At 42.2% G+C, this 26655-nt stretch overlaps 1 protein-coding gene and 1 pseudogene across 1 annotated transcript in view; one reads left to right on the plus strand and one right to left on the minus strand.

Annotated features, from left to right (window-relative positions):
- The window catches only part of ZNF280C (zinc finger protein 280C), a 55909-nt gene extending 36049 nt beyond the window's left edge, over positions 1-19860 (minus strand). The window contains exons 1-3 of the mRNA XM_056107744.1: positions 19761-19860; positions 9493-9539; positions 303-491 (exon numbers count right to left, since the gene is read on the minus strand). Coding sequence (XP_055963719.1) covers positions 303-491; positions 9493-9523 — 220 coding nt within the window. The 5' untranslated portion in view covers positions 9524-9539; positions 19761-19860. The remainder of the gene's footprint in view (positions 1-302; positions 492-9492; positions 9540-19760) is intronic.
- LOC130017067 (uncharacterized) lies at positions 3634-3757 on the plus strand (annotated as a pseudogene).
- Positions 19861-26655: the final 6795 nt, after the last annotated feature.

Raw genomic sequence — 26655 nt, forward strand, 5'->3', positions numbered from 1 at the left:
CTAATCACAGGCACTAGGGAAACAAAAATAAGAACATAATATTCTTTACCACCATCAGCAATGAGCATGCCAACATGCCTTGTACATTTTATAACTGAATTAACACTCCATTAAGCATCTCTCAATTCGTTATAGGAAATGATGTTGAGAACTGAATTATTCTAGGCTTGCTCTTACCTCCAAATGCATCCAGATAATAGTGACATATTAAGATTATATTATACCTAATCACTAGACAAACCACTAGCTTCTTCCATTAGGAAGCTCTTATAAAACATTAACTCACTGAATTAAATGCTTACTTGAAATGGCTGGTTTTGAACTTAATATCTCTCCAACAAAAATCAGCTCATCATCATCATCTTCTTCTTCTACTTCTTCTTCTTCTTCCTCCTCTAGTTGTTGTTCCTGCATTTCTTCTACTTTTCTCTGCCATGGCTCCAGTTCCTCTTCTTCACATTCCATAAAGAGTTCTGCCATTCTGAAATTACCTAATTTTATAAGGAGAAAAGCAAGTCTCTATTTCTAAAGAAAACTTTTCCTGCAATACACAGCTTATTTAAATTATACTTTAATATTACTGTATTATAGTAATAATAGCAACTACTGTTATTACTAATATGTCCTAATAGTAATTAATGAATTGGTATCTGTAGAAGTAAAAGAAACCCAGTCCTCAATCTCTAAGATCTTAACTGGTAAAACCAAACTAGCTAACGCATGACAGCAGTTATTTATAGTGGCCAGTGAATCTTAGAAGATCAAATCCACTCATAGTGAGTTTCCATTTTAGGGCTAAAATATGATTGTATAACAAAAGGAAGATAAATTAAGAGTAAGAGGCGACAGGTGGGAGATACACACACACAAAAAAAAAACCGAACCAGATTCAGAGATACCAGGAACAGACGTGCAGGGATTTAGTACTTGTATGAAAAAGGGGAGTTATGTGAGGCTTATTACAGATCAAGGGCAAATAAAAGAATTCTCACCTTCAACAAACATAGAATCTGGGGCTGCCACCTGCCTACAGATATTGAACATGCACACAGCTTCTAGGAATTAGTGCTTCGTTTTTTTTTTTTTCATTTGGGATTTGGTTTTTTGTTTGGGGGAGGGGGGCAGACCAAACAGTGCTCAGGTGTTTAACAATTAGTTGCTCGTTTGGGAGCGAGGTGGGTACCCTGGTGGTACTCAGGGACCATGTAGTGCCAGGGGTCGAACCTGGGATCCTGAATGCAAAGCATATGCACCATCCCTTTGAGGTTATCTACGAGACTCTCATTTTTCTTTTCACTGAACAGAAAAATTTTCTTTCAAATAATTCAATAGTGATTTTATTAACTCAATATCCTTTCAGTAAATTCAATATTTACTGAGGTATTGTATGAAGCCTGGCTGGTTTCATAATATTTCAGGAAATAAGAGGGTTTTGTAAATGGATGACATGGGTTTGATTCTGGCATCACCTATGCTCCCCAGCCCTGACAGGAGTGATCCTGAGCACAGAGAACACAGCTGGGTATGACCTAAAACAAACACCCCCCACACACAGAATTTCTTTATGTTCTATGGGTCAAGGGCACATATTTTACATTCGGGCCCACACGGTCCCACGGGTACTGACCATTGTAAACAAAAGGTTACAGGTTTCAGGGTGGGTACTGAAATCTTTAGTAGTCAACAACTAAACAACTGCTGATCAACAACCTGTCCAGTCTACCATCACTGAAAATAGGGCTTTATACATAGACAGCTGGTCCAAGGTGAGACAAATTCAGGTTGAAACAGAGTCAACCAAAGCACTTTTGTTACCATGGAAACTAATTTTCCCAAATCTTAAAATTTAACTACATTCAATAGACTGATTACAAATGACACATAATTTGTGATTGGAGAACTTCAGAAATAAGAAGAGACATTGCACATTACTAAGTGAAAGAAGACAATCTAGACAAGTTATGTCCTGTGTGAATCTAACTCCACAACATTCTGGGAAAGAAAAGCTACAGAGAAAGTGAAGAGATCAGTGGCTAACCAGAGGGGTGGAAAGAGTGAAAAGGCAGAGAACAAATGATTTTTAGAGCAGTACAACTACTCTGAATAATACTCTAACGATGAATACACAACATACATTTTTCAAGCCCACAGAACATACAACAGTGAACAGCACTGTAAACTAGACACTTCTTTAATTGATGCATTGATATTACTTCATCAAGGGCACCTCACTAAAAGTGCCTCATTCTGAAATGTAGACGAATGAGTAAGCACCAGACTGAAACTAAAAATGTTATGACCGATGATGAGACTCAATACTAGAAACTAGCTGCATTTGTGAGGTCCTTGCCTTGATCCTCATACAACAAATAAAGCTGTGAAAAACAAAGGCAATATAAGATTAAATAATCTTAAGTAAAAATATTACAACGACCAGGGGGGAACACTGGAGACTGTGTTATCATTTTCAGAGACAAGATATTTTATAAAAAAGTAATACTCAGGGGTTGGAGAGCTAGTATAGCGGGCAGGCTGCCTACCTTGCATGCGGCTGACCCATGTTTGATCCCCAGTATCCCATATGGTCTCCTGAGAACCACCAGGATTAATTCCCAAGGGCAGAGCCAGGATTAACCACTGAGCATAACTGGGTGTGACCCAAAAATAAAAAGCAATATCCAGGGGCTGGAAATAGTAAAGAGGGTAAGGCATTTACCTCGCACACGGCTCACCAAGGTTCCCCTGAGCCCACCAGGAATGATTCCTGAGCTCAGAGGCAGGAATAAATCCTGAGCACACCCAGGTGTGGACCAAAAAACAAAAAATATAAAAAAAATCTGAAATTAAACCGTAAAAATCTAGATGGCCAGAGAGATAGTACAGCAGGTAAGGAACTTGCCTTACACGTGGCTGGCCCAGGTTCTATCCCTAGCACTACATATGAACCTCTGAGCTCCGCCAGGATTGATCCATAAGTACAGAGCCAGGAGTACATCCTGAGCATCACCAGGAATGCCCCACCCACCACCAAAAGAAAAGTGAAAACTACATGTGTATACTAGAGAACACAAGACTGCTAGAAAACCAATTTCAAAGGTAAAACCATGTAATGAAACTTCCAGCAATACAGGGAAAAGAGGAAACAATTATAGTAAACTATAATAAAAAGCCCCAGTTTGGAGCTGGTGAGATAGTATAAGAAGTAAGGCACTTGTCTTGCATGAAGCTGTGACTCTAGTTTGAATCCTCGAGACTAAATATGGTTCCCTGAGCACCATCAAGGGTCACTCCTGTGCAGAGCCAGTAACGGGCCCTGCAAACTGCCAGGTATGGTCCCAAAACAAAACAAAATTCCAATTTTAAAGAATATAAATCTCAAGATTGATATAGCCCACTGGGACCCTGCACAAAAAATTCTCAAAGATAAAAATAAAGGACATGGGCTGGAGCAATAGCACAGCAAGTAGGGCATTTGCCTTGCATGCGGCCGACCCGGGTTCAATTTTCAGCATCCCATATGGTCCCCCTAAGCACTGCCAGGGGTAATTCCTGAGTGCAGAGCCAGGAGTAAACCCTGTGCATCACCGGGTGTGACCCAAAAAGAAAAAAAAATTTAAAAAATAATAAAGGACATGATCAGGTAGGATAATCCTTACCTGTTTCTCTCTATTTAGAGGGCAGATAGAGAATGATGATTAGAGTTTGCATGATTCATGCGTGATTATGCCTGAAAACACACTAATTGCTCCTATCTGGTTCTTAATTTTTTAAAAAATGGATATAGGGTCCAGAGTGATTCCTGAGTGCAGAGTCAGCAATAACCCGAGTACTGCTTGGTGTGACTCAAAATAAAACAAAAATAATAAGTGAATAAAGGATGTAGACAGGCAAATCATGAGATTTAACAATATAACCAAATATTAGAAACAGATACACACACATACACAGAGAGAGAGACAGAGAGAGAAGAAAGCAGAACTAATGATCTCATCGAGGGTATTAGTAAAAATAGTTTTCAATGTATAATTCTATACCCAGCCATTTTTTTCCACTGAGCATAAGGTACATAGTCTTTATCAAGAATACAGACAAGGGGCTGGGGATGTGGTATAAGGGTTAGGCTTTGTATGCATAAGACCTTGACTTGATATCTGGCATTGAGAAGTGAAGTGCTGGTGGACTTCAAAATCCTCTGGAGTAATCATGAAGATCCTTGGCATAGCAGAACCCAAGAAGCACCACATCCTTGTGCTTTGACACTGAACTGTCCATCAGAGAAATGTAGTAGCCTGAGTCCTTTGAGGACAACCCCCCAGAGACAAGTGACATTATACAAAACTTACCTCCAATTCACTATTTCTTAGCAAGATTTGATGGATATACAAGACTTATAATGAGGAAGACACAGGCCACAAAAACATCACATTTAACGTAATACAAAGACAAAGGAAAGTCTCAGAGGACAACAGAAGTTCAAGATTTAGAGAGCAACCAGCAGGAGTAGAGCAGGAGAACATTACTCCCAAAAGAAATGTCTCCAAGAGACAACACACACACACACAGTCACTTACTCGTACACAGATTAAAAATTGTAAGATTACCTGGCAGGTATTACCATGTAGGAAATTGACTTAAGAGGCTGCAGAAGGGTGTGAGAAGACTTGGCTATAACGTTCAATAAATTAAGCAAGTTTTTTTAAAATACAATTTTAAACTGCTGTATAAAAGAGAAAAAAAGGAAATATATCCATAACATTAACACAACAATATTAAGTTTATTAGGGAACAGTTATCATAGTCTTCGAATTAAGATATAACCATACTGGGAGACACTTGGAGGGAGGCTAAATATAAGAAAACTCTTTTGCGGCACCATTGGTGGTATTGGTGGAAGTAATTTTCTACAGTAAGAGCATAAACATTATTGGAAAAAAATAGAAAACAATCTTATTCTAAGAGGAAAACTAAAAAAGGAAAATTTTTCTGGCAGGAAAAATTAAATAATGGCAAAAATGATTCAAGAGAGCAATATATGTGTTTTGAGATTTCATAATGTGAAAAGAAAAATTTTAGAATAACAGAATAATATTGAAAGTGAACGTTTGAAAAAAAAACTTGCCAACACATGAATATTTATCTTCTCCCACCTTTCTCTCCCACCCTTAAGACTGGATACACCTTTCTCTCCCACCCTTAAGACTATGATTGTGACTTGCAATTTAAAACATTGTCTTTATTTAAGATTTATCCTTTTCAAACTATGCATAGATTACTCAGATTTATAAAAAAGTTAGGGAAGACCTAAATTAAAATAATAGCAATGGAGGGGCTGGAGTGATAGCACAGCAGGTAGGGAGTTTGCCTTGCATGCGGTCAACCTGGGTTCAATTCCCAGCATGGTTCCCCAAACACTGCCAGGAATAATTCCTGAGTGCAGAGCCAGGAGTAACCTCTGTACATTGCTGGGTATGACCCAAAAAGAAAAAGAAAATTAATAGGAATTGGAAAGAATACAAGTGGTGCTGGATGTATGAAGTGAGATGTGAATAGAGGAACAACTGAAAAAAAAAAAAAGAACAGGGAGACAACCTCGAGGGCTATAGTGAACACCTTGCACCTTCACAGTGCCAAATTCAATCCCTGGTTTTACATGGCTGGAGCAGCACTGAGGTGGTCCTGCTGGCACCTACCACAAGAGGACCCAAGAAATATTACATTACTAGGTTGAAGCATTGGAACATCTGGTCCTGTTGTCCAAGTGCACCAGGTTCTGGAGCCTCCTGAATACTGCTTTGGGAGCCCAACCCCCAAATTTTTTAAAAAAGGTGATTCCAGGGTCCTAACTTATAAAATTATATCTTTTTTTCTGGAAAAAAATTATCTTTTAAATGCAGCTATTTCTAAAGATAATTTTACTAGATGAACATGTCATTTGTACATTTTTTTTATTTATTTTTATTTTTTTTCTTTTTTATTAGTGAAACACCATGAGGTACAGTTATAGGCTTACAAATTTTGTGCTTGGGTTTCAGTTATACAATGATCAAGTGCCCATCCCTCCACCGGTGCCCGTCATCCATCACCACAGGTCCCAGCATCCCCCCCACCCCGTCCCATCCTGTACATTTTATTCCAAGATTTAAAGGAACCATTTAGGGATGGGAGAGACAGTACTGCAAGTAGGGCATTTCCCTTGCACATGGCCAACCTGAGTTCAATCCCTGGCAGCCCATATGGTGCCCTGAGCACCACGAGTGACACCGGAGCACAGATCTAGAAGTTAGCCCTGAACACCTCCAGGTACGGCCCCCCAAACCAAAATAAAGGTACCAATGTAAAAAAATGATGGAGAGGGAATGACATACAAAATAAACACATTAAGAAATCGGTGCCATTATTTAATTTTTTTAGTTTAAGATCCTGTTTTATATAGGAACATAAAAATCATTTCTTGGCATAAAGTTGTCTAATGTTTAGTAGTCCACTTAGCATAAAACAAAACCGAAAAAAACCTTTCCATCCTCACAAATGTAACCAATTTTATTGACTAATGTCCTTCCTGTCTAAACTATATCTTTTAAAAATATAGAGAAAATGGAACTTGAGAGACAGTAGAGTGGGCAGAGCCCTGCCTTCAACTCAGCTGTGTTTGATTCACAACACCCTATTCGTTCTCCCCAGCAGAGCCAGGAGTCATTTCCATGCACAGACCCAAGAACTAAAGTAATCCTGGATGTGGACTCCAAACCAAGAAATAAAAATACAGGGTGCTCTAAGTCAAATAATTAAGTTTAATTTAAAACACCACCCTTATTATTTCCCTTGGAGTATTCTTTTTCCTTCTCCTTCAATCTATAAACATCTTCCCTTCCCTCCTTACCTTATACTGTCCACAATAAATATATTAGAAAGAATGTATATGATATTAAATTACCTATTTCAAATCTTCATTGTACCATTCCTAATCATAAGTTTCTTAAATCTATTTTTCACCTCGAATATTGATATATCAAATAGTACTGTAATTCAAGAAAATTATATATCAACTACTAGTATTCAACAAATTTTAATTCCCTGCCTCTTTCCAACTCTTAGTTCAATTACAACTTCCACAATAACACATTACATCATGTTTTTCTTCCTCCCCTTACTAGTCTATGCCATGTAATTTGACCTTTGTCATGTATGATCCCAAATGTCTATCACTTAATATGACATAACCAGATACAACTAACTCCAAAGCAAGTTCCTTGAGTCTGAATAACATACTTTCTTTTTCATTTCCTCCTAAACCCGTAGACTATTGTATATGTAATGGCACTTAAAATATGTTACTCTGCGAGCTAAGAAACTAGGAAGGGACAGGAATAAAATTTGTGGCAGAGTGTACGTCCTAGGTTTAATCTTAAGCTCTATAGCACTGCAGCACTGTCCTCCCATTGTTCATCGATTTGCTCAAGCGGACACCAGTAATGTCTCCATTGTGAGACTTGTTACTGTTTTTGGCATATCGAATATGGAGCTTGCCAGGAGCTTGCCAGGCTCTGCCATGTGGGCAGGATACTCTCGGTAGCTTGCCGGGCTCTCTGAGAGGGACAGAGGAATCCAACCTGGTCAGCTGTGTGCAAGGCAAATGCCCTACCCGCTGTGCTATCACTCCAGCCCCTTAAGCACTATAAAAACAAAAACCATCAAAAGCTAGGTAAAATTAGGCAATGTTAAATTTTACAATATTAGACTTATACCTTTAAATTTTCAGTCTAAAATTTCTTAAATTTAAAAAAAAATATTGGTGCCAGAGTGATAATACAGCAGGGAGGGTATTGGCCTTGCATGCAGCCAACCCAGGTTTGATTCCCGATCCCCAGCATCCAATATGATCCCCCAAGCACTGACAGGAGTAATTCCTGAGTATAGACTCAGGAGTAACCGCTGAGCATTTTTAAAAAGGTGTGACCTCCCTAAAAGAAATAGATTAGAGGTCGAAGAGATAGAACAATGGGTAAGGCATTTGCCTTGCACACAGCCAAACCGGGTTCAATCCCCAGCATCCCATATGGTCCACCTGTGCATTGTCAGGAGTAATTCCTGATTGCAGAGCCAAGAGTTAACCCCTGAGTATCACTAGGTATGAACCCAAAAAAAAACCCCAAAATAATAAATAAGAAATAGATTAATAATTTGTCACTTTCTTGTTTCCATGGTCTTAATACCACTTGACACATAGTTTTCCCTATTTTTAATATTGTTATGGGGAGGCAATCCAAGCAGTGCTCAGTTCCAACAGTGCATGGAGGCCATTAGGGACATTCCCAGCAATGCTTAGGAGGAGAGCCTGTAAGTGCTGAAGATGGATGGTCTCACACATGCTGGCCATGCAGATCTACAATTTGAGCTACAACCTCAGCTCCCCTCATTCTTTTTGTTTTGTTTGGGGGCCACACCTCGCAGTGCTCAGTACTTACATCTGACCCTGCACTCAGTGTTCGCTTCTGGAGACCATATGTGGTGCCCAATCAAACCTGGGTTGGCTGGATGCAAGGCAAGCACTTTACCTACTGTACTCCCTCTGGCTATTCTCATTCTTTTCTCTAATTCTTTTCAACTGGGTGCTTCCAGTGTTAGATATGTTCAGAGAAACTTTTTGAAAGGTACATAATAGTACATACAAGTATTATTATTATTTGCAGTGTACCAGTGAACAAACCCAGGGTCTCACATATGCAAAATACTCTCTCTACCACTGATCTACACCTCTGCCCTTAGGTGATCTTAGAAATAATTTTTGATCTATACATAGAAAAGTTTTTGATTATAAATATAGTACTGTCCTCCCATTGTTCGATTTGCTCAAGCGGGTACCAGTAATGTCTCTCAACAAATTGTGAGACTTTTTGTTACTGTTTTGGCATATAAAATACGTCACAGGTAGCTTGCCAGGCTTTACCGTGCGGGCGAGATACTCTCGGTAGCTTGTCGGGCTCTCCAAGAGGGGCGGAGCAATAGAATCCGGGTCAGTCACATGCAAGGCAAATGCCCTTACCACTGTGCTAGCACTCTAGCCCTATCTTAGAAATTTTGGTCTATGATAGAAGTTTTTGATTATATATACCAGGAAAAATAATAGTAGTTATCTACAGAGATGAGGAAGAAATGTCTTATTTCTACATTACTCTTTATAGTGTATTATTCTTTTTAACCTTAATAAACATTTTTATTTGGGGGCCACACCCAGCTGTGCTTAGGACTTATTCCTAGCTCTGCACTAAGGGGTCACTCCTACTCAGCTGGGTGCTGGGTATTGAACCCAGATCGGCCATGTACCAGGCACGTGCCTAACCCACTATACTAGCTTTCTAGCTTCTTAATAAACACTTTAATAAGGTGAAACTTCTTTTTTAATATTCCCATCTTTGTCTCTTTCACCTTTTCGCATAAAGCAAGATTTTCAGTACAAATGCCATGCATACATATATTGATTGTAATACTTACTTTTTGGCTGCAAAGGACTGCTGTCATCCATCAAGTTTCAGGATCACCTAAACACAAAATGAGATCAATTAATTTCAAAAGTCACTAAAATACACCAAATACTGAAACATGAAACTTGGAATTCATAAATCTTGAGACTACATCAATCTCTAACAAACTTACCATGTGATTTCAACACAGGAAGAAAATCAGGTATATTAGCTTTCAATTTACAAATGAAAATGTATACAACTGGTTGTTTACTAAGATTGAACTATGTTAAATCTAATCTAATTTTTTTTTTGCTTTTTGGGTCACCCCCGGCAATACACAGGGGTTACTCCTGGCTCTGCACTCAGGAATAACTCCTGGCGATGCTCAGGGGACCATATAGGATGCTGGGAATCAAACCTGGATTGGCCGCGTGCAAGGCAAACGCCTATCGCCCTACCCTGTGCTATCGCTTCAGACCCTAAATATAATCTAATTTTGTCCTCCTAAGCAAAGTTTATCTTTTGAGTTTGCCATGTTTGATCTATACATGCAACTCATTTTCCATCAGCAGTTATTCCTGAACGAAGGCAAACAGTAAATAAAATGTTGAATGTATCAGGTACTTGAAGAAATTAACGAAATTATTAAATTACCAATTTCAATCACTGCCTTTTATTCTCAAACTAATATGCTCAATTTTAGGAAAAAATAAGGTAATCTGTCTTGGCTTTTATGGTTTTGGACCCACACCTGGAGCAGTGTTCAGGGGCTACTCCCAGCTGGGTGCTTGGAATTGCAATGAGGCTTGCGAAGAAAGCCCTCCAGCCCACTGAGCTGATCTCTCTAGTCTGTAAACATTTTTGGCAGTACCAGGGATTGAACCCAGGACTTCACACATGCAGGGCAAGTGTGCTACTGCTGAAATACACCCTCAATTTTCAAATAAATATTTCAATTAAAAACAAAACAAGGATTTGTGATTTTGGAGCTAGTTCCAAGGTCTGGGGCACAGGCTATGCTTAGGGTGGTGCAGGTTTGATCCCCAGTACACCATGATTCCTTGAGGGCTACTGGGAGTCAGCTCTAAGCATCAAGCTGGGAGGAGCCTGCGAGCACCACAAAGTGTGGCTCAGAAGCTAAAACTAAAAGACAGGTACTTGCACTTTTCTTAAAGGTGTCTTGTGCCTTGCATGTGGCCGGCCCTGGTTCAATCGCCAGCATTCCATATGGTCCCTTGAACACTGCCGGGAGTAATTCCTGAGTGCAGAGACAGGGGTAACTCCCATCACTGACCCAAAAAACAAACAACCCCTCCCTGAAAAAACCCTATTCCAATCGCTTTCTCTCAATAATTTGAAAAGTTATCACTTGACCTAAATATAATCAGGGCTTTGTATGTCAAATACATGACAAATGATGCTCAGAATTAAGAATCTATTGCTACCAGGGATAGACCCATATTACGGCAGGCAGATGCTATGGATAGACCCATAGTACAGCCGGCAGAACGACTGCCTTGCATGCAGCCGACCCAGGTTCTATCCTTAGCATCCCATATGATCCCTAAGGCCTATCGGGAATAATTCTTCAGTGCTGAGCCAGGAGTAATTCCGGAGCACAGCTGGGTGTGCCCCACCCCCCAAAAAAGACAACAATAAAAGAGCTACAACTGAATAATCTAGAACTTACCTAAAACACTTTAATTAAGTGGTTATATAAACTGTCTGTTGGCACAAACAACTAACATTAGTACTTATTATAAAAACTATTACCATGAAAAAACTCTCAAATCCTTGCTTCAGAGTTTTGGTGGTAGGGAAAGAAACTTTATGGGAGATTGTCATGTGTCAGAGAAATGTACTGCATATCCAGCAAAGACGTGGAGAGATTCCTACAATGTCAGTTTCAGAAGTTCTCTTAGTTCTGCAACTGGAGATCCATGGAAGAACAAACTTGCTACCCCAGCTACTGACCCAGGTAAGAGACACTATGTCTATTTTAACATACTGTTGCCAAGCAGAAAAAATAGTTCCAAGTAATTGAGTGTAAATTAATTTTTGGAGGGCTATGGAGATGGCTCAAAGGACTGTGTCTAATGCCAATTGTCCAGCGAAGGTTGGCTGAAGAGACAGGCACACACTATCAGGGTTGCCTGGACAGTCTTGAGCAGAATACACAGGCTAGTCATTTATTCAATACAGTATTCTTCCCCCACCACTGGACCCAACACCTGACTTCTTGTTTAAGTTGCCAGAAAGAACAATTAGTAAGCACATCAAAATTCAATGGGTACATTAAGAACAGAGACTTTAAAGCACCCTTAAAGTTTAGAGTAAGGTCATGACACTTCACTATTATATTTTAGCCCATGTTGTCCTTTACACCTAGAAAACTCTATCCTGAGTACATTTCTGGTGCCCATTTCTTTTCTTTCTTTTTTATATGTATTTTTGGGGGTGTGCCCACACACGGCTGTATTCAGAGCCTACTTTGGCTCTGCATTCAAGGGTAATTCCTGGTGGTGCTTGAATAACCATACAAGATGCCAGGGATAGAACCCAGGTCAATTGTGTAAGGCAAACATCCTACCCACTATACTATTACTCTGGCCCCACCCAGTCCTTTCCTTTTTTTTGCTTGTGTAAAAAAACCAAAGAAGATTTTATTGTATATTTAAGTAAATATAAAGACTTTAGAATAAAAGTAATGTATTTTTCGGGTAAACATTATATACAATCAGGATAATTTAGACTGCATTTTGCAATATATATGTATATAAAATATATATATATATATATCACGTACCAAATAGTTCACTTATGACTTCTTTCATTCTTTCTAAAACTCAAAATATCCTTTTCTTCCTTGTTGGACTCCCACACAATGCTCAGGAAGCCTGGAGGTTCCTTCACAGTGAGTCTCAGCCAGTGAGTCTCAGTAGTTCAATGCAAGAAAGAGTCCAAAGAATTGCTGCTACTCAGTCCTGGGAGTTCTGGAATTATCCAGGTCCCCTAGTAGCTCAGGGCCTCAAAAGCCAGACCTGGTGATGCCTGGAGGACTATGCGGTGCCAGAGACTGAGACAAGGTCAGCTGCATGCAAGGCATGCACTTAAACCCCTGTACAATTTCTCTGTGGGATGGGGCAATATAATAATATTTACTTTCTGAGAAGTAACCTTTTTCTTCTTCTAAGGGGCCACACATGGTAGTGCTCAAGGCCTACTACCAACTCAGTACTGGAGTTGGTGGTAGTTTTGGCGAAAGAACCAGGACTCCTACCTATCTCTCCAGTCTTCTGAACTGGTAACGATTACATACGAAGATTACGATACATGGGATGGAAAGAAGTACAGCAGGTAGGGTGCTTGCCTTGCATACTGTTGATTTGGATTTGATCCCGGGCAACTCACATGGTCCCATGAGCCTAACAACTAGGAATAATTCCTGAGTATAGAGCGAGGAATAACCCCTGAGCACCACCAGGTGTGGCTCAAAAACCAAAAACAAAGAGAATGCGCTTTGGGTTAGGTAGATAGATCAAAGTGCCAGTGAGCATACCTTGCATGCTCCCAGTTCGATCACTGGCACCACATGCCCTCCCAAGCACTGCTAGGTTGTAGCTCTGGCGGACGCTAGCATCAATGAGAAGACAAAACAAAATGAGGAGAGATAGCACAAAGAACTGGAACACATGTTCTGCATATGGAGATCCAATTTCTATCCCCAACTCTGGTCAATCCCGAGTAATACCAGGAGAAAACCCTGAGCACCCTGCTGGGAATATACACCGAATCACTGACAAAGTGTGCCCCCACCAAACAAAATGAAGATATGTAGGACCCCAGGCTTAATCCTCAGCACTACATGCTCCCCTGAACACAACTGTGTGTTGCCCAAAAACAACCCCAAAAGAAAGGCTTAAAAAATCCTTACTGAAACACCAAACAAATCCAGAAGGTTGGGCTGCTATTATATATGAATTGTAACTTTTTTTTCTTTTGAGTCACACCTAGTGATGCTCAGGGATAGTTATTCCTGGCTCTGCACTCAGGAATCACTCCTGGAGGTGCTCAGGGGATCGTATGGGATGCTGAATTGAACCCAGGTTGGCTGCATGCAAGGCAAACCCTACCTGCTGAACCTACCTTCAGCCTACCTCCAACCTACCTCAGCCTTCCTGCTGAACCTACCTCAACCCTACCTCCAGCCCCCTGAATTATAATTTTTGATTGAAAAATATCTTTTCGAAGGTTTGGCAGATAGGGTGTCGAGACTTTTGAGCTAGTTCATTATCTGCATGCTTGATATCCAAGTTTGGTCCCCAGCACCATATGCTACTGGACTGGGAGTGACCCCTGAGCACTACACTGGGAAGAGTCCCTGAGCACAAGTGCGGTCCAATACCCCCTCATCAGAAAAGGCAACAAACCAAAGAATATGCTTTAATTATAATTTATGTATGTAAAACGTGACCTGAAACAAATCTACTGCATAACAGGCCAAAGTTTATCCATATAATCTTTTGTATTATAAGCTGTTATCATGATGATCACGACCATCCTGTTGTTCGTCGATTGCCTCGAGCAGGCCCCTTCGTCCTAGCCCTGAGATTTTTTTAAAAAGTGCCATATTAAAAGCTCTTCCAGGGTTAGGAGAATGAGACCCATCATTGTTACTGGTATTTGGCATATTGGATACACCACGGGGAGTTTGCCAGACTCTGCCGTATAAGCTGTTGTATAATCACTAATTCCTAAAGTCACTTAGGAAATACATACCATGCTTTATAAGCATTAAGCTTACCCACTATGGATGTCAATAACAGAGAAATCCGATAGGAACACCAGATATAAAGGTTAAATGAATAGGAATTAAAATCCTATAACTTTCTAGTTCTGAAAACTGCAAGATCAACATCCTTGAGTTTTTAGTTTTTCTACATGTAATGTTTTCCTTGAGGCACAATCTGAAATAAATGACATGGAAACTTACTGTTCAGTATTTTTGCATTAGTTCAATCCATTTTCCTTTTATGGATAGTTTTTCCTTTCAGTATTCTGTATAATAAGTATTCTGGAGCTACTCCTAGCTCTGTGCTCAGGGATTGCTCATAGAAATTCTCAGAGGACCAAACGTGGGACCTGTGATCAAATTAGACTTGGCTGCATGCAAGACAAGCACCTTAATTTGTTCTGTCCAGCTCCCGATTTTCTTTACTTGGAAGTCATACTGTAAACTGGTAAATATTAAAATTCTGGTTCACATGAATAATTGTTAAAATATTGTTACAACATACACCAAATCAGCAATTCTCAATTTTTTTGGTTTCAGGACCTGTTTTCATTCTCAGAACTTAACCGAGGAGTCAAGAATGTGATCCACATAGTAGGGTACATGCCTTGCATGTGCTCTGAGTTCAATTAATTGCCTCTACTCCATCACCACCCAGTCTAGCAAAAGGTGTGACGCCCTTAACAAGAACAAATAAAGCTTACCAAGGGCTCCAATGAGCTTTCTATTAATGTGAACTGAGGGGTTTTTTGGGGGGGGTTTGGGTCATACCCTGCCACATTTAGGGCTTACCCTGGCTCAGAAATCATTCCTGGTGGTGCTTGAGGGGGGCCGTAGGTGGTGCTGGAGCTTCAACTCGATCAGCCATATGGAAGGCAAGCACCTTATAGTATAGCAAGATAGTGTTATATTATCTCTTTGGCCCTATGTGGATTTTTATACTTACTTTCCTAGAAACTGAAACTGAAAAAGTAAATGTTATTTTTATAGACAAGCCATTTTTGGCCTGGCAGTGTAGAACTAATGACGGTTCAGTGCCCAGCCAGTGCTGTGGCACTACCCTGGCAGATGCGTGGAGTCACCCAGTAGTGCTGGGAGGAATGCCAAGCTGGATATTGAATCTGGGGCATCATCTATGCCAAGTATGTGCTCCCATCCTTGAGCCATGTGCACATTCCAAAGTTTGTTTTTTTTTTTTACTTAAAGTAAAAAGCTCAGAGGGATAGTACAGAGGGTAGGGCATTTGCCATACACACAACTGTCCCAGGTTCAATCTGCGGCATCCTATATTTAGGTAGTTTTCTTGTTCATTTAATATAACAGCAGCAACCCCACCCCACACACGATTCTGATATGAAGCCAGAGACATAGTACAGGACTTAAGGTGTGCATGTGCTTTTGCATATGGGTAACCCTGGTTCAATCCTTAGCACCACAAAATTCTCTGGGAGCACTCTGGGCGTGGCCCAGGAGACCCCCACACCACCAGCAGGATGGTCTGGGTAGTCTCTGGCACAACATGTCCAAAAGGATCATATCACTAGGTCTTCATAATGTAGTGCCAACCTGGTCGGCCAAGATCACCCAGAAGGGTCCCTGGGCCTTCTGAGCACTGCTAAGCCCCCACCAGAAGAATTCTAGTATGAGTCTAATTTTTTGTTTGTTTTGGGGCTCACACTGGGCTGCGCTTGGGGCTTATCCCTGGCTCTGTACTCAAAGAGATCAATCCTGGTGAGCCTGGGAGACCATATGGGGTGGCAGGGATTGAACCCAGGTCATAACATGTGAAAGGTTTCATTCCTATGTTTCAATTTAATATTTAATGGTACTAAAAGACATTTTAACTCCCATTTCAAACCTGAAAAGAATAAAGGCATTAACTAAAAGTCACCAATTTTTATTTAAATTTTTTTAAATTATAAAAAAAATGCTTTGCAAACAAAGACAGGCTGTTGATTGAAGATCTTCCATGCTTGTAGAAGCTAGCTCACTAGACATTTTCATCTCTGACTTCTCCTTTAGAAAACAGGAAAACTTAAGTTATCAGGACCCCCGCCCTCTCCCCGGCTAGAGAACTCCAGAACCTCCGAAGGAGATCATTATCCCCATTTCATTAAAAGCTGCTAAGCAAATTGCTTCAAACCCATTCTTATCTAACTGCGCAATTTAGAAAATAACGGTCTTGGAAAAGCAGCGAGAGCGAGGCTCTTTTGGCGAGAACTAGGCTCTGAGCACAGGATGACCAATAACCGGGGTGGGGGGAGCACGCTGGGAGTGAGGGGGGGCTGGCAACCCAGAACAAAAGGACTTGATTCTGAGGCCAAGATTCCAGAAAGTTCCAAGCAACCACACTCTTGCCTGATGCCAGAGGAGACCTGGTGGGGGAGGGGGGAGTGGGCGGGTCTCTACAAGTATCAACTGTACAAAAAGACCAAAGGGAATTGTCTCCAGAAAGGAAGAGTCAAGAGCAAGCTGAGGACCGACTCAGATCTCAGGTCCTGCCAGCATGTTCATAGTGGCTAAGTATTCATTTAGGCATTTTCTTTGTCCATTTAACCTAAAAGCAGCAACCCCTCGCCACCCCCAATGCTAATATGAAGCCAGAGACACAGTATAAAAGTTAAGGAGCGTACATGCCTTTGCATATGGGTGACCCTGGCTCAATACTTAGCACCACAAAATTCTCTGGGAGCACTCTGGGCGTGACCCTAGAGGCCCTCACAACCCCAGCAGGGTGGTCTGGGTAGTTCCTGGCACATGTTCAGCAGGACGACCATATCATTGGGTCCTCATATTGCAGTATCAACCTGGTCAGCCAAGAATCATCCAGAAGGGCCCCTGGGCCTCCTGAGCACTGCTAAGCCCTCATCAAAATAATTCTGGTATGAGTCTAAATATTTAGTTTGTTTTGGGGCCCACACTGGGCTGCACTCAGGGCTTATTCCCGGCTCTGCACTCAAAGAGATCAATCCTGGCGAGCTTGGAAGATCATATGGGGTGGCAGGAATTGAACCCAGATCATCCATGCGCAAGGCAAGCACCCTACAACTGAACTCATCTCTCTCTCTGGCTCCTCTACCATTATCTAATGCTGTGTAGCAAAGCCCTGGGCTGAAAAAACTAAATGGAAACACTTTGTGGCTTGTTTTGCAATGCTAGGAATTGAACCCAGGACCTCATACATGCTAGGTTGTTCTACACCTGAACTTTGTCCCCGGCCTGAAGAACCTAAAGTGGACAACAGTACCTACGGGAGGAAACAAGCCAAACAAGGTAAGTCCTTCAACAACAGGACTTTTTTTTCTGAGGTTGTAAATGGGCTTTACCTGAATTCTTCCACTTACCTGGATAAAGTCATAGTGTTAAATACTAAAGAGGTGAGGAGATACAAAGTCTTAAAATACAAACATAGGTCAGAGAGCTCAACAGACTAGAACACACACTTTGCATGCAAAAAAAAGGCTGGGGCTCCATCCCCAGCACTGCATGATCCCCAGAGCACCACTTGAGAGAGAACCCCAAGCACTGAGCCAGCAGCAGCCCCAGATCACAACTGGGTGTGAATCAAAAATATGTTTTATAAACATGTACATTTATAATTATATTTAATACATATTGTATACATAATATACACCCAGAAGTAGTTCCTGAGCACTTCTGGATTTGGCCCAACAACCCTGGCCACCCCTTAATCCCGCCACGCCCACCCACAATTTGGTGAATCTCCTTGCTAATTTTTTTTTTTTGGTTTTTGGGCCACACTTGGTGGCTCAGGGCTTACTCCTGGTGGGCTAAGGGGACCACTGGAAATTCTGGGAATCCTAAGTCAGCCTCATACAAGGTCAAATGTTCCCTATCCTCTTTACTATTGCTCTGGCCCCAATGCTTTTAATTCTTCATCACCTCACATAAAAAGTGGGGGCTATGAACAGTAACTTGGGCATTACCTGAAGTTAGAAGACCTACAATGAAGAATTTATTGCAGGGTTTTTGAGCCATATTAACTCTCTAAAGCCTCTCTTAAGTTATTTGCTCAGCTTCTGGATTGTTCTATCAACACTCCACAGCCCATCTCAAAAGGAGAGCAACAAAATTAACAAATGCAAGATAAGAGTATGTCGATTTTTGTAGTGACCATAAACATTAAAGACTCATACCTGCTATTTAAATTTATGAACAAACCATAGCCGTCTTAAGACCCGTTAAATCATCAGTTTAAGGATCAAGTTAGCATTTTCACAGTAATGCCCAAAGCAGGACAATTCACAAATGCTAAGAGAAAACTTCTCTGTTTAAGGTTTCATTTCTAGGTTTCAATTTAATATTTAATGGCACTAAAAGACATTATAACTCACATTTCAAAACTGAAAAAGAATAAAGGCATTAACTAAGAGTCACCAATTTTATTTTTTTAAAAAAACTAAAAAAATTGATAAAAAATAAAGCTTTGCAAACAAAGACAGGCTCTTGATTGAAGATCCTCCATGCTTGTAGAAGCTAGCTCACTAGACATTTTCGTCTCTGACTTCTCCTTTAGGAAACAGGAAAACTTAAGTTATCAGGACCCCCGCCCTCTCCGCATCTAGAGAGCTCCAGAAGCTCCAAAGGCGATCATTTACCGCCCCCCCCTCGTTTCGTTAAAAACTGCAAAGCAAATTGCTTCAAAGCCGTTCTTATCTAACTCCCGCGATTCTCTTCCCCCTCTCCAGACAATAACGGAATGGAACAGGGGTTCCAAGAACGCCCGTCTTGGAAAAGCGGCGAGAACGAGAATCTGAGCACAGAATGACCAATAACCAGGGGGCGGGGAGTGGGGGGTGGGGGAGAGGGGCGGGGAGTGGGGGGCGGGGGGGAGCGGGGGGGGGGCGGGGGGCGGGAACCCGGACCCGAAGGAGGACTTGATTCTAAGCCCCCCCCCCCCTTCCCATGCGAGAAAGTTCCAAGCAGCGCCACGCTCTCGCCTGACGCCGGAGGAGACCTGGCGGAGGGTGGCGGGGGGGCGGGTCTCTACTAACGTCCGCATCAAATGTACAAAAGACGAAAGGGAATTTTTCTCCAGAAAGGAAAGAGTAAAAGCGATCTGGGGACCGACGCAGAGACGCCCACCCCCCCTTCCCCTGCCCCTTCCCCCCAGGCCGAATTAGAGAGGCGAGCCGGCGAGGGGCACCACGGCGAGTCGCCCCAGCGCCGGAGCCCCCGCGGCCCCGAAGCCGCCACAGCGCGGCTGCCTCCTCCAGGACGTCCCCTCCCCGGCCGGGGCCCCGGCAAGATGGTGGCCCACCCGCCGCCGCCGCCGCGCCGCCCGCGCCGTCCCCTCCCCCGCTCCCGGGGCCACCCTCAAGCGCCCCAGCTCCACACTTTTCCCCGCCGTCGCGCTCGGAGCCGAGCGGTCGCGGGCGCCCAGGGAGCTAAGCGGCCGCTGGCGCCACAAGCGCTTCGGGATGTGTGTGTGTGTGTGTGTGTGTGTGTGTGTGGCGCGATCGGCGGCCGAGAGGGACACTTACCGCACGCTAGCGACATCCGCCTGTCCGGGACTCGAACGGAGCGGGAGGAGGCTGGGGGCCGGCTGGTCCGCGAAAACGCCCGCCGAGGCCCCCCTTCCAAAGCAGAAACTGCCTCGGCGACTCCCAGCGAGCGACGAGTGAGCGCCGCGGCCGCCGCCGGAGTTTATATGCGCGCGCGCGAGGCCTCCTGGGTAAGTCGACGGCTACTCGCACGCTCGCCAACCCCACCCCCCTCCCCGCACATCCGGGTTTCTCGCCTTAATTGCTCGGAGACAGCCGGCGCGGACATGTGCGCAATCTTATAGGTCGTCGAAGGCTGAAACATTGTGGCAGTGGGCCGTGGTTGGGGGAGGCCATGTTCCAGCTGCGAGGGGCAAGCCCCGAAGAAAGTATCCAAGAACCTGGAAACGTGGACTCTGTGTCCTAACCTGTGCCTGGGGCTTGAGAGCACTCGCCTGACAAATTCTTTTTAAAAGGAATCATAAAAGCCCTGCGAGGGGATGTTACAGATCAGAGAAAAAAGAATGAACGTCACGCTTTTTTAACAACTGGTTGCTGTTGCTCCATTTGTTTTATTCTTTCTTTTTCTTTCTTTTTTTTTTGCATCTTTTGCTTGCATCTTTTTCCTGTCGTTGAAATGTCCATAGAAATTATTAGAATGTTAAGAAAAGGGCATGCATAAAAAAGAACATTTGCCGACGGACTGCTTAAACATTTTCTAAACTGGGCATTCTTTTAAGGGAGGAGGGGGCACACCCTGCGGTGCTCAGGGCTTATTCCGGGCTCTTAGCTCAGGGGATAAGCTCCTGGAGGGCTCAGGAGGGGTTGCAGGTGATTGAAACACGGGGCAGCTGCCTGAAAAACAAGCGCCCTGCCCCCACCCTCATATTATCTCTCCGGCCCCTGCACTCTGTGTTCTGAACCATAAATAAAAAGTATCTCTCCTCCCAAGCTATGAAACTAGCGGATTGTTGTGTCCCAGCTGCCAGATGTAAAATCTTATGTCAACTGCTCCCGTAGTACCGTTACATTGTTAGAAACCGAATCCTAGCAGTTCAAGCCGGTTTGCGCTGGTTTTTTCTTCGTCATCTCTCCTGCCCTTTGCTGTAGAGAAGGCCTTTTAGAATTCCCTGAAAACATGTTTTGTGAGAAAGGACAGGATAATCAGAAGATCCAAAGATGGAAAGCGAAAAGTTCGAAATCTTCAAGCACTTATACATTGCCATCCACTTCTGAACAGGCTAATAACTAAGCCCAGCACCTCTCGCATGTAGGCAGTGAGAAATCTAAAAGATGCGAATATACAAACTCTGGGAAAACTTTTCCTCAGAACCCCTCCCCCCTACAAAATGTGAAAGCTCAATATACCCGCTCTGTCTCTTATGGCAGCCAAGCTCTGTTAAGACCCCTCAGCTTTCCTGAGGAGTACTTTCCCTGGGAATTTTATTTAACCAGTAAAATTTCTTTAAAATTCTTTTTTGTGGCTTTTTGGGTCACACCCCGCGATGCTCAGGGGTTACTCCTGGCTCTATACGCAGGAATTACTCCTGGTAGTGCTCGTGGGGCCATACGGGACCCACATCAGCTACAGACAAGGCAAATGCCCTACTCTCTGTACCATCGCTCCGGCCCCAAATTTTCTTTGTATGTGGTCTCATGAACCTTTACAGTTCAACTAAAATGAGGAGGTGGAGGGCTAGAGCGATCTTACAGCGGGTAGGGCATTTGCCTTGCATGTGGCCGACCCGGGTTCGATTCCCAGCATGGTCCCCTGAGCACCTCCAGGAGTAATTCCTGAGTGCAAAGCTAGGAGTAACCCCTGTGCATGGCTGGGAGTAGCCCAAAAAGCAAAAAAAAAAAAAAAAAGAGGAGGTAGAAAGATCAGCCAATCTGTTCAATGGGATGAGCAGAAAAGTTTTATAAACCAAAATCAAATCCAATTTACTATGTTTTCATGGAAAAAATGTAAATATCAGAAATTTTTCGCTTTAGAAAAATGCACAGGGATCAGAGAGACAGTACAGCAGGCATAGTGCTTATAGCTCTGCACACGACTGACATAGGTTGATCCCAGTGCCACATCCAGTGCGCTGAGCCTGCCAGGAGTGATTCCTCAGTGAAGGGCTAGGAGTAAACCCTGACATCCCTCCCACCAAAAAACAAGGTACGCATGGAGCTTGGAGAGATAGAACAGTGGGTTGCCTTGCACACGGCAAGTTTGGTAATATCCCAGTACTCCTTGTCCCACCATGAGTGATCCCTGAACACAGAGTCAGGAGTATGCTCTAAGTACTCCCAGGTGAAGCCAGAACCCATATGTCAAAGTATACAAGTCAAATTACAATTAAAATAGTTTAAATGTCCAACAAAAGAATAGGGGTAGAGTCTAGGGAGTAAGGCACTTCGTTACACACCATCCATGGCACTGCATAGATTCCCCTAGGACCACCAAAAATGATTTCTGAGCACAGAGCCAGGAGTAAGCCCTGAACACAGCCAGGAGGTGTGCTTCCTTGCTGCATGAAAAAAAAAAAAAGAATTAACATGTGGAAAATTTTAAATGTTTAATACTTTACCCATAAGACTACCTCAAATTTCTAGAAAATTCATGTTGATTGGCCAAGAACTGGCCATGTGTCCTTTTTCTTTCCTTTCAGGACTGTCATTAAATGAGAATTTATGCCTCTATGGTCTGTTGGGGACTTTATTTTATTTGCTTTTTTGGTTTTTGGTTCACACCTGGCACTGCTCAGGGTTCATTCTTGCCTCTGTGCTCAGGATCACTTTCGGATGGGCTTGGGGATCATATATGGAATCAGGAATCAAGCCTGTGTTTATTATATGCAAGGCAAATGCCGTATCCACCGGACTCTCTCCACTCTGGGCTATTTTTATTGATATGTGTCCATATAAAATACATCCTCTCTGCTCCCATTCAGCTGTGTTATACAGAGAAACAAATCAAGGGCATAAATAATATCAGTTGATAATAAATTCTGGATGTTGGATTACAAAACATAAAATAGCTAGATGGGGGATGGGAGCAATGATGAGGTGAACTGAAGTTAGCAAAAGGTACTGGTGGAGGGTCTTGGGCACTTTGGTATGGTATGGTGAGATAACTGTATGCACCAAAATCACAAATACCAGCACTACTGTAAACATACAGCCTATAGGATACTAATTAAGTTTTTTTTAATTTTTTAATATTTTTGCTTTTTGGGGTCACACCCAGCGATGCTCAGGGGTTATTCCTGGCTTTGCACTAAGGAATTATTCCTGGTGGTGCTTGGGGGACCATATGGGATGCTGGGGATTGAACCCAAGTTGGCCGCATACAAGGCAAACACCCTACCCTCTGTTCTATTGCTCCAGCCCCCTAATTAAGTTTTTTAAATTCAATGTGGGGCTGGAGAGGTGTCAAGGAGCTTGCCTTGTATGTGATTATCCTGGTTTCTATACCTGGAACTACATACGGTTCCCCAAACAGTACCAGGAGTGATTTCTGAGCACAGAGCTAGGAGTAAATTCTGAGTGCCACTTGGTGTGGCCCCCAAACCAAAGATAAAAGAAAGGAAGGAAGGAAGGAAGGAAGGAAGGAAGGAAGGAAGGAAGGAAAGTAAGAAAGAAAGAAAGAAAGAAAGAAGAGAAAGAAAGAAAGAAAGAAATTTACTAAAGTTGATAGCTATATGGTGATTATGTAAAAGATTAAACATAGTATTGGGAAGCATATACTGAAGTATTTATTGGTAACTGGTTGATAATGCATTCAACTTATTCTCAAATGATTCAAAAATCATTCCATGTATCCATATATCTATGTATGTGTACACAATTGTTGATAGGTAGTATAGTTTGGAGTGCTATAAGAGAAAACAGATTCGGTGGCTTAAACAACAAGCATTTCTTTCTTTTAGTTCTGGAGGCCAGGAAGTACAAAAAGGGGCCCTGGCAGATTTGAGTGAGAACCTGCTACCTGACTCATAGATGGCCTTCTTGCTGTGTTTTGACATACAGAAGAGGTGCCTTTAGTATGTGTACTAATCCCATTCATCAAATTAGCTCCCAAAGGCCCCACCTCCTCATTCCATCACGTTAGAGATTACCATTTTAACATATGAATTGTAAGGGTGGCATAAATATTCAGTCTGTGGTAGAGAATCCAGAGGATGACAATGAAAATGGGATAAGTTGTCTCTTGCCGGTGAGATTGGCACCTTCAATTCCTGTCCAGCAGGGCGTCGATTGCAGAGAATGAGAGAAACATAAAAGGAGAATGAATCCAAGCTTCAGGATTGCCTGCGTAGCCCTGAGAGAGCTCACAGACAAGCCATTTTCCAGCAGGAGGTCGATTGCAGAGAATGAGACACACGTATAAGAAGACAAATCCAAGCTTCAGGATTGCCCGGGCAGCCCTGAGTGCGCTCACAGACTAGCCATTTAATCAATACAATATTGCTCCCCCACCACCATTTCAAACATGTGAGTTATTTATTGCTTAAGTGGACAGAGACATTAAGATTAGTTCGTAAGCACATCAAAATCCAAAGTCTAACACTAAGAGCAGAGACTATGATATTTCACAGTGCCAATCAGCAGGCATCCTTAAAGTTTAGAGTTAGGTATTAACTCTATTTAATATTCATATTAAAATGAATATTTCCTGTTCTACTTATACCCAATAAAAGCCCCTGAATTCTTTTATTCTATTCTTTCTTGGGTGCAGCTTTGCTACCCGTTTATCTTCTAGGGCCTAAAGTGTTTTTGTCCGGGAAGTATCTTGGGATTATAGTTAGGGGATGATTTCCCACATAAATTGCTGATAATATGGGAATTTGGGTAAAAGATATAGGGATGTTATTTGTACTATAATTCTGAAAGTATTTCTACAATAAAGGACTTCAATTCTATGCTTGCAACTTATTCTGGGACTAGAAGATAGTTCACAGGGCTAGAACATACCCTTTGCTTGCTGGAGCCACAGGTTCAATCCTCAGCAGTACATGGTCCCCAACCACTGTAGAGAGTAACCCCTGAACATCACCTATAAGTTATGGCCCCAAACACAAAAAAGTTATTTTCAAATAACAATAATACATTGATATTTGGAATTAGAATAATTGATTAGCATACCATTTTCAAATCAGCTGTAGCTTTGTGTGTTTAATTTTTTTTTCTGGTTTGATGCATGCCTTTTAGTTTCCAAGCATCATACTTTTCAATAAAATTAAATGCATGAATTTCCTAACACCAATGATTGAATTATTCATAACCAATTAAATACTTTCATCAACCTATGATCAACTTTCCTAGGACCAGAGAGATGGTACAGGGGTTAAGGTTCTTACATTGCAATATAGAAGATTCCAGTTGTGGTTTTTTTTCTCCTTTTGTTGAACTTGGTTTTAGGGTTTGGGGTTTTTTTGTTTTTTGTTTTGGTGTGGGGGCCCGAAGTGGCTATGCTCAGGGCTTAGTCTTGGCTGTGTGATCTAGGGTCACTCCTGGCAAGGCTAAGGGGACTATATGTGATGCCAGAATCAAACCTGGATCGGCTGAGTACAAGGCAGCTCCGTACCAAAAAAAAGCTATTATTGAGCCCAAAGAGATAATATAATGGGTAGCACATTTGCTTTGCACATGCTGACATGGGTTTGATCCCCAGCATCCCATAAAGGGCACCAAGCCTGGCCAAGATTTATCCCTGAGTACAAAGTCAGGAGTAAATCCTGAGCACCACCTGGTATGGCCCCCAACAAAAAATCCAAAACCTTTCATTTGGGACACTGTGATTTACAGTGCTATTAATGATAGGGTTTCATGAATACTTTTTTGTTTGTTTTTTGGAGCGGCTACATCCAACTGTGCTCAGGGATTACTCCTGCCTTTGTGCTCAGGGAACACTCCGGGCTGTGCTCAGGGGATCATATGTAGTGTCAGGCATCAAACAAAGTTAACTTCATGCAATACAACTTCATGCTTTATACCCTGTACAATCTCTCTGGACCCTTCAACTGTTACTTAATGTATCATTCTTATTAAAAAGAAAACAAGTTCCTTACAGAAAAGTGTTGCTGTATGAGAAATTTTAAAGAAAGACAAAAAATGCATAATGCTACCATCTAGAGGCAGCCATTCTTTTATTTTATTCCCTCCAACTTTTTTTCATTTTTACATAGTTAAATTTGGATTGCACAAACAAATTTGCATTTTGACTTTTCCAATTAATCTTTTTTTTTTTTTTTTGCTTTTTGGGTCACACCTGGCGATACACAGGGGTTACTCCTGGCTCTGCACTCAGGAGTTACTCCTGGCGGTGCTCAGAGGACCATATGAGATGCTGGGAATCGAACCCTGGTGAGTCGCGTGCAAAGCAAACGCTCTACCCGCTGTGCTATCTCTCCAGCCCGTCCAATTAATCTTATAATCATTCTTTTAAAAAATTTTTGGGCCACATCCGGTAGCACTCAGGACTTAGTCCTGGCTCTATGCTTAGAGATCACTCCTGGTGGGGCTCAGGGAACCATATAGAGTGTTAAAATTTGAACCTAAGTCAGCCATGTATAAGATGACCTGCTGTTGTGAGTATACATGACCTGTATAACAGCCTGACCTACTGTTCCAGTTCATATAAGCATCCATTTATTATAAAATTTTCAAGTTTCTATTACCAAAATTTTTTGAAGTAAAACAGATTTTATTTGGAGGACTTTTAAAGGGAAGGAGGAAGAGAAAGTGTAGAGTGAGATAGACAGAGAAATGTGCTCAAGAGAGAACGCGGGCTTCTCCAAGGGCCGAAAGAGCCCCTACACACGTCCTAGCATTAAAGAGATAGGAAAGCATAAAAGTACACATCTCAAGCGGGGAGATGCGGGCGACACATGTGCTCAGGCACCGC

This window comes from Sorex fumeus, unplaced genomic scaffold (genome assembly GCF_029834395.1).
Source record: "Sorex fumeus unplaced genomic scaffold, SorFum_2.1 ptg000171l, whole genome shotgun sequence".
Classification (NCBI taxonomy): Eukaryota; Metazoa; Chordata; class Mammalia; order Eulipotyphla; family Soricidae; genus Sorex; species Sorex fumeus.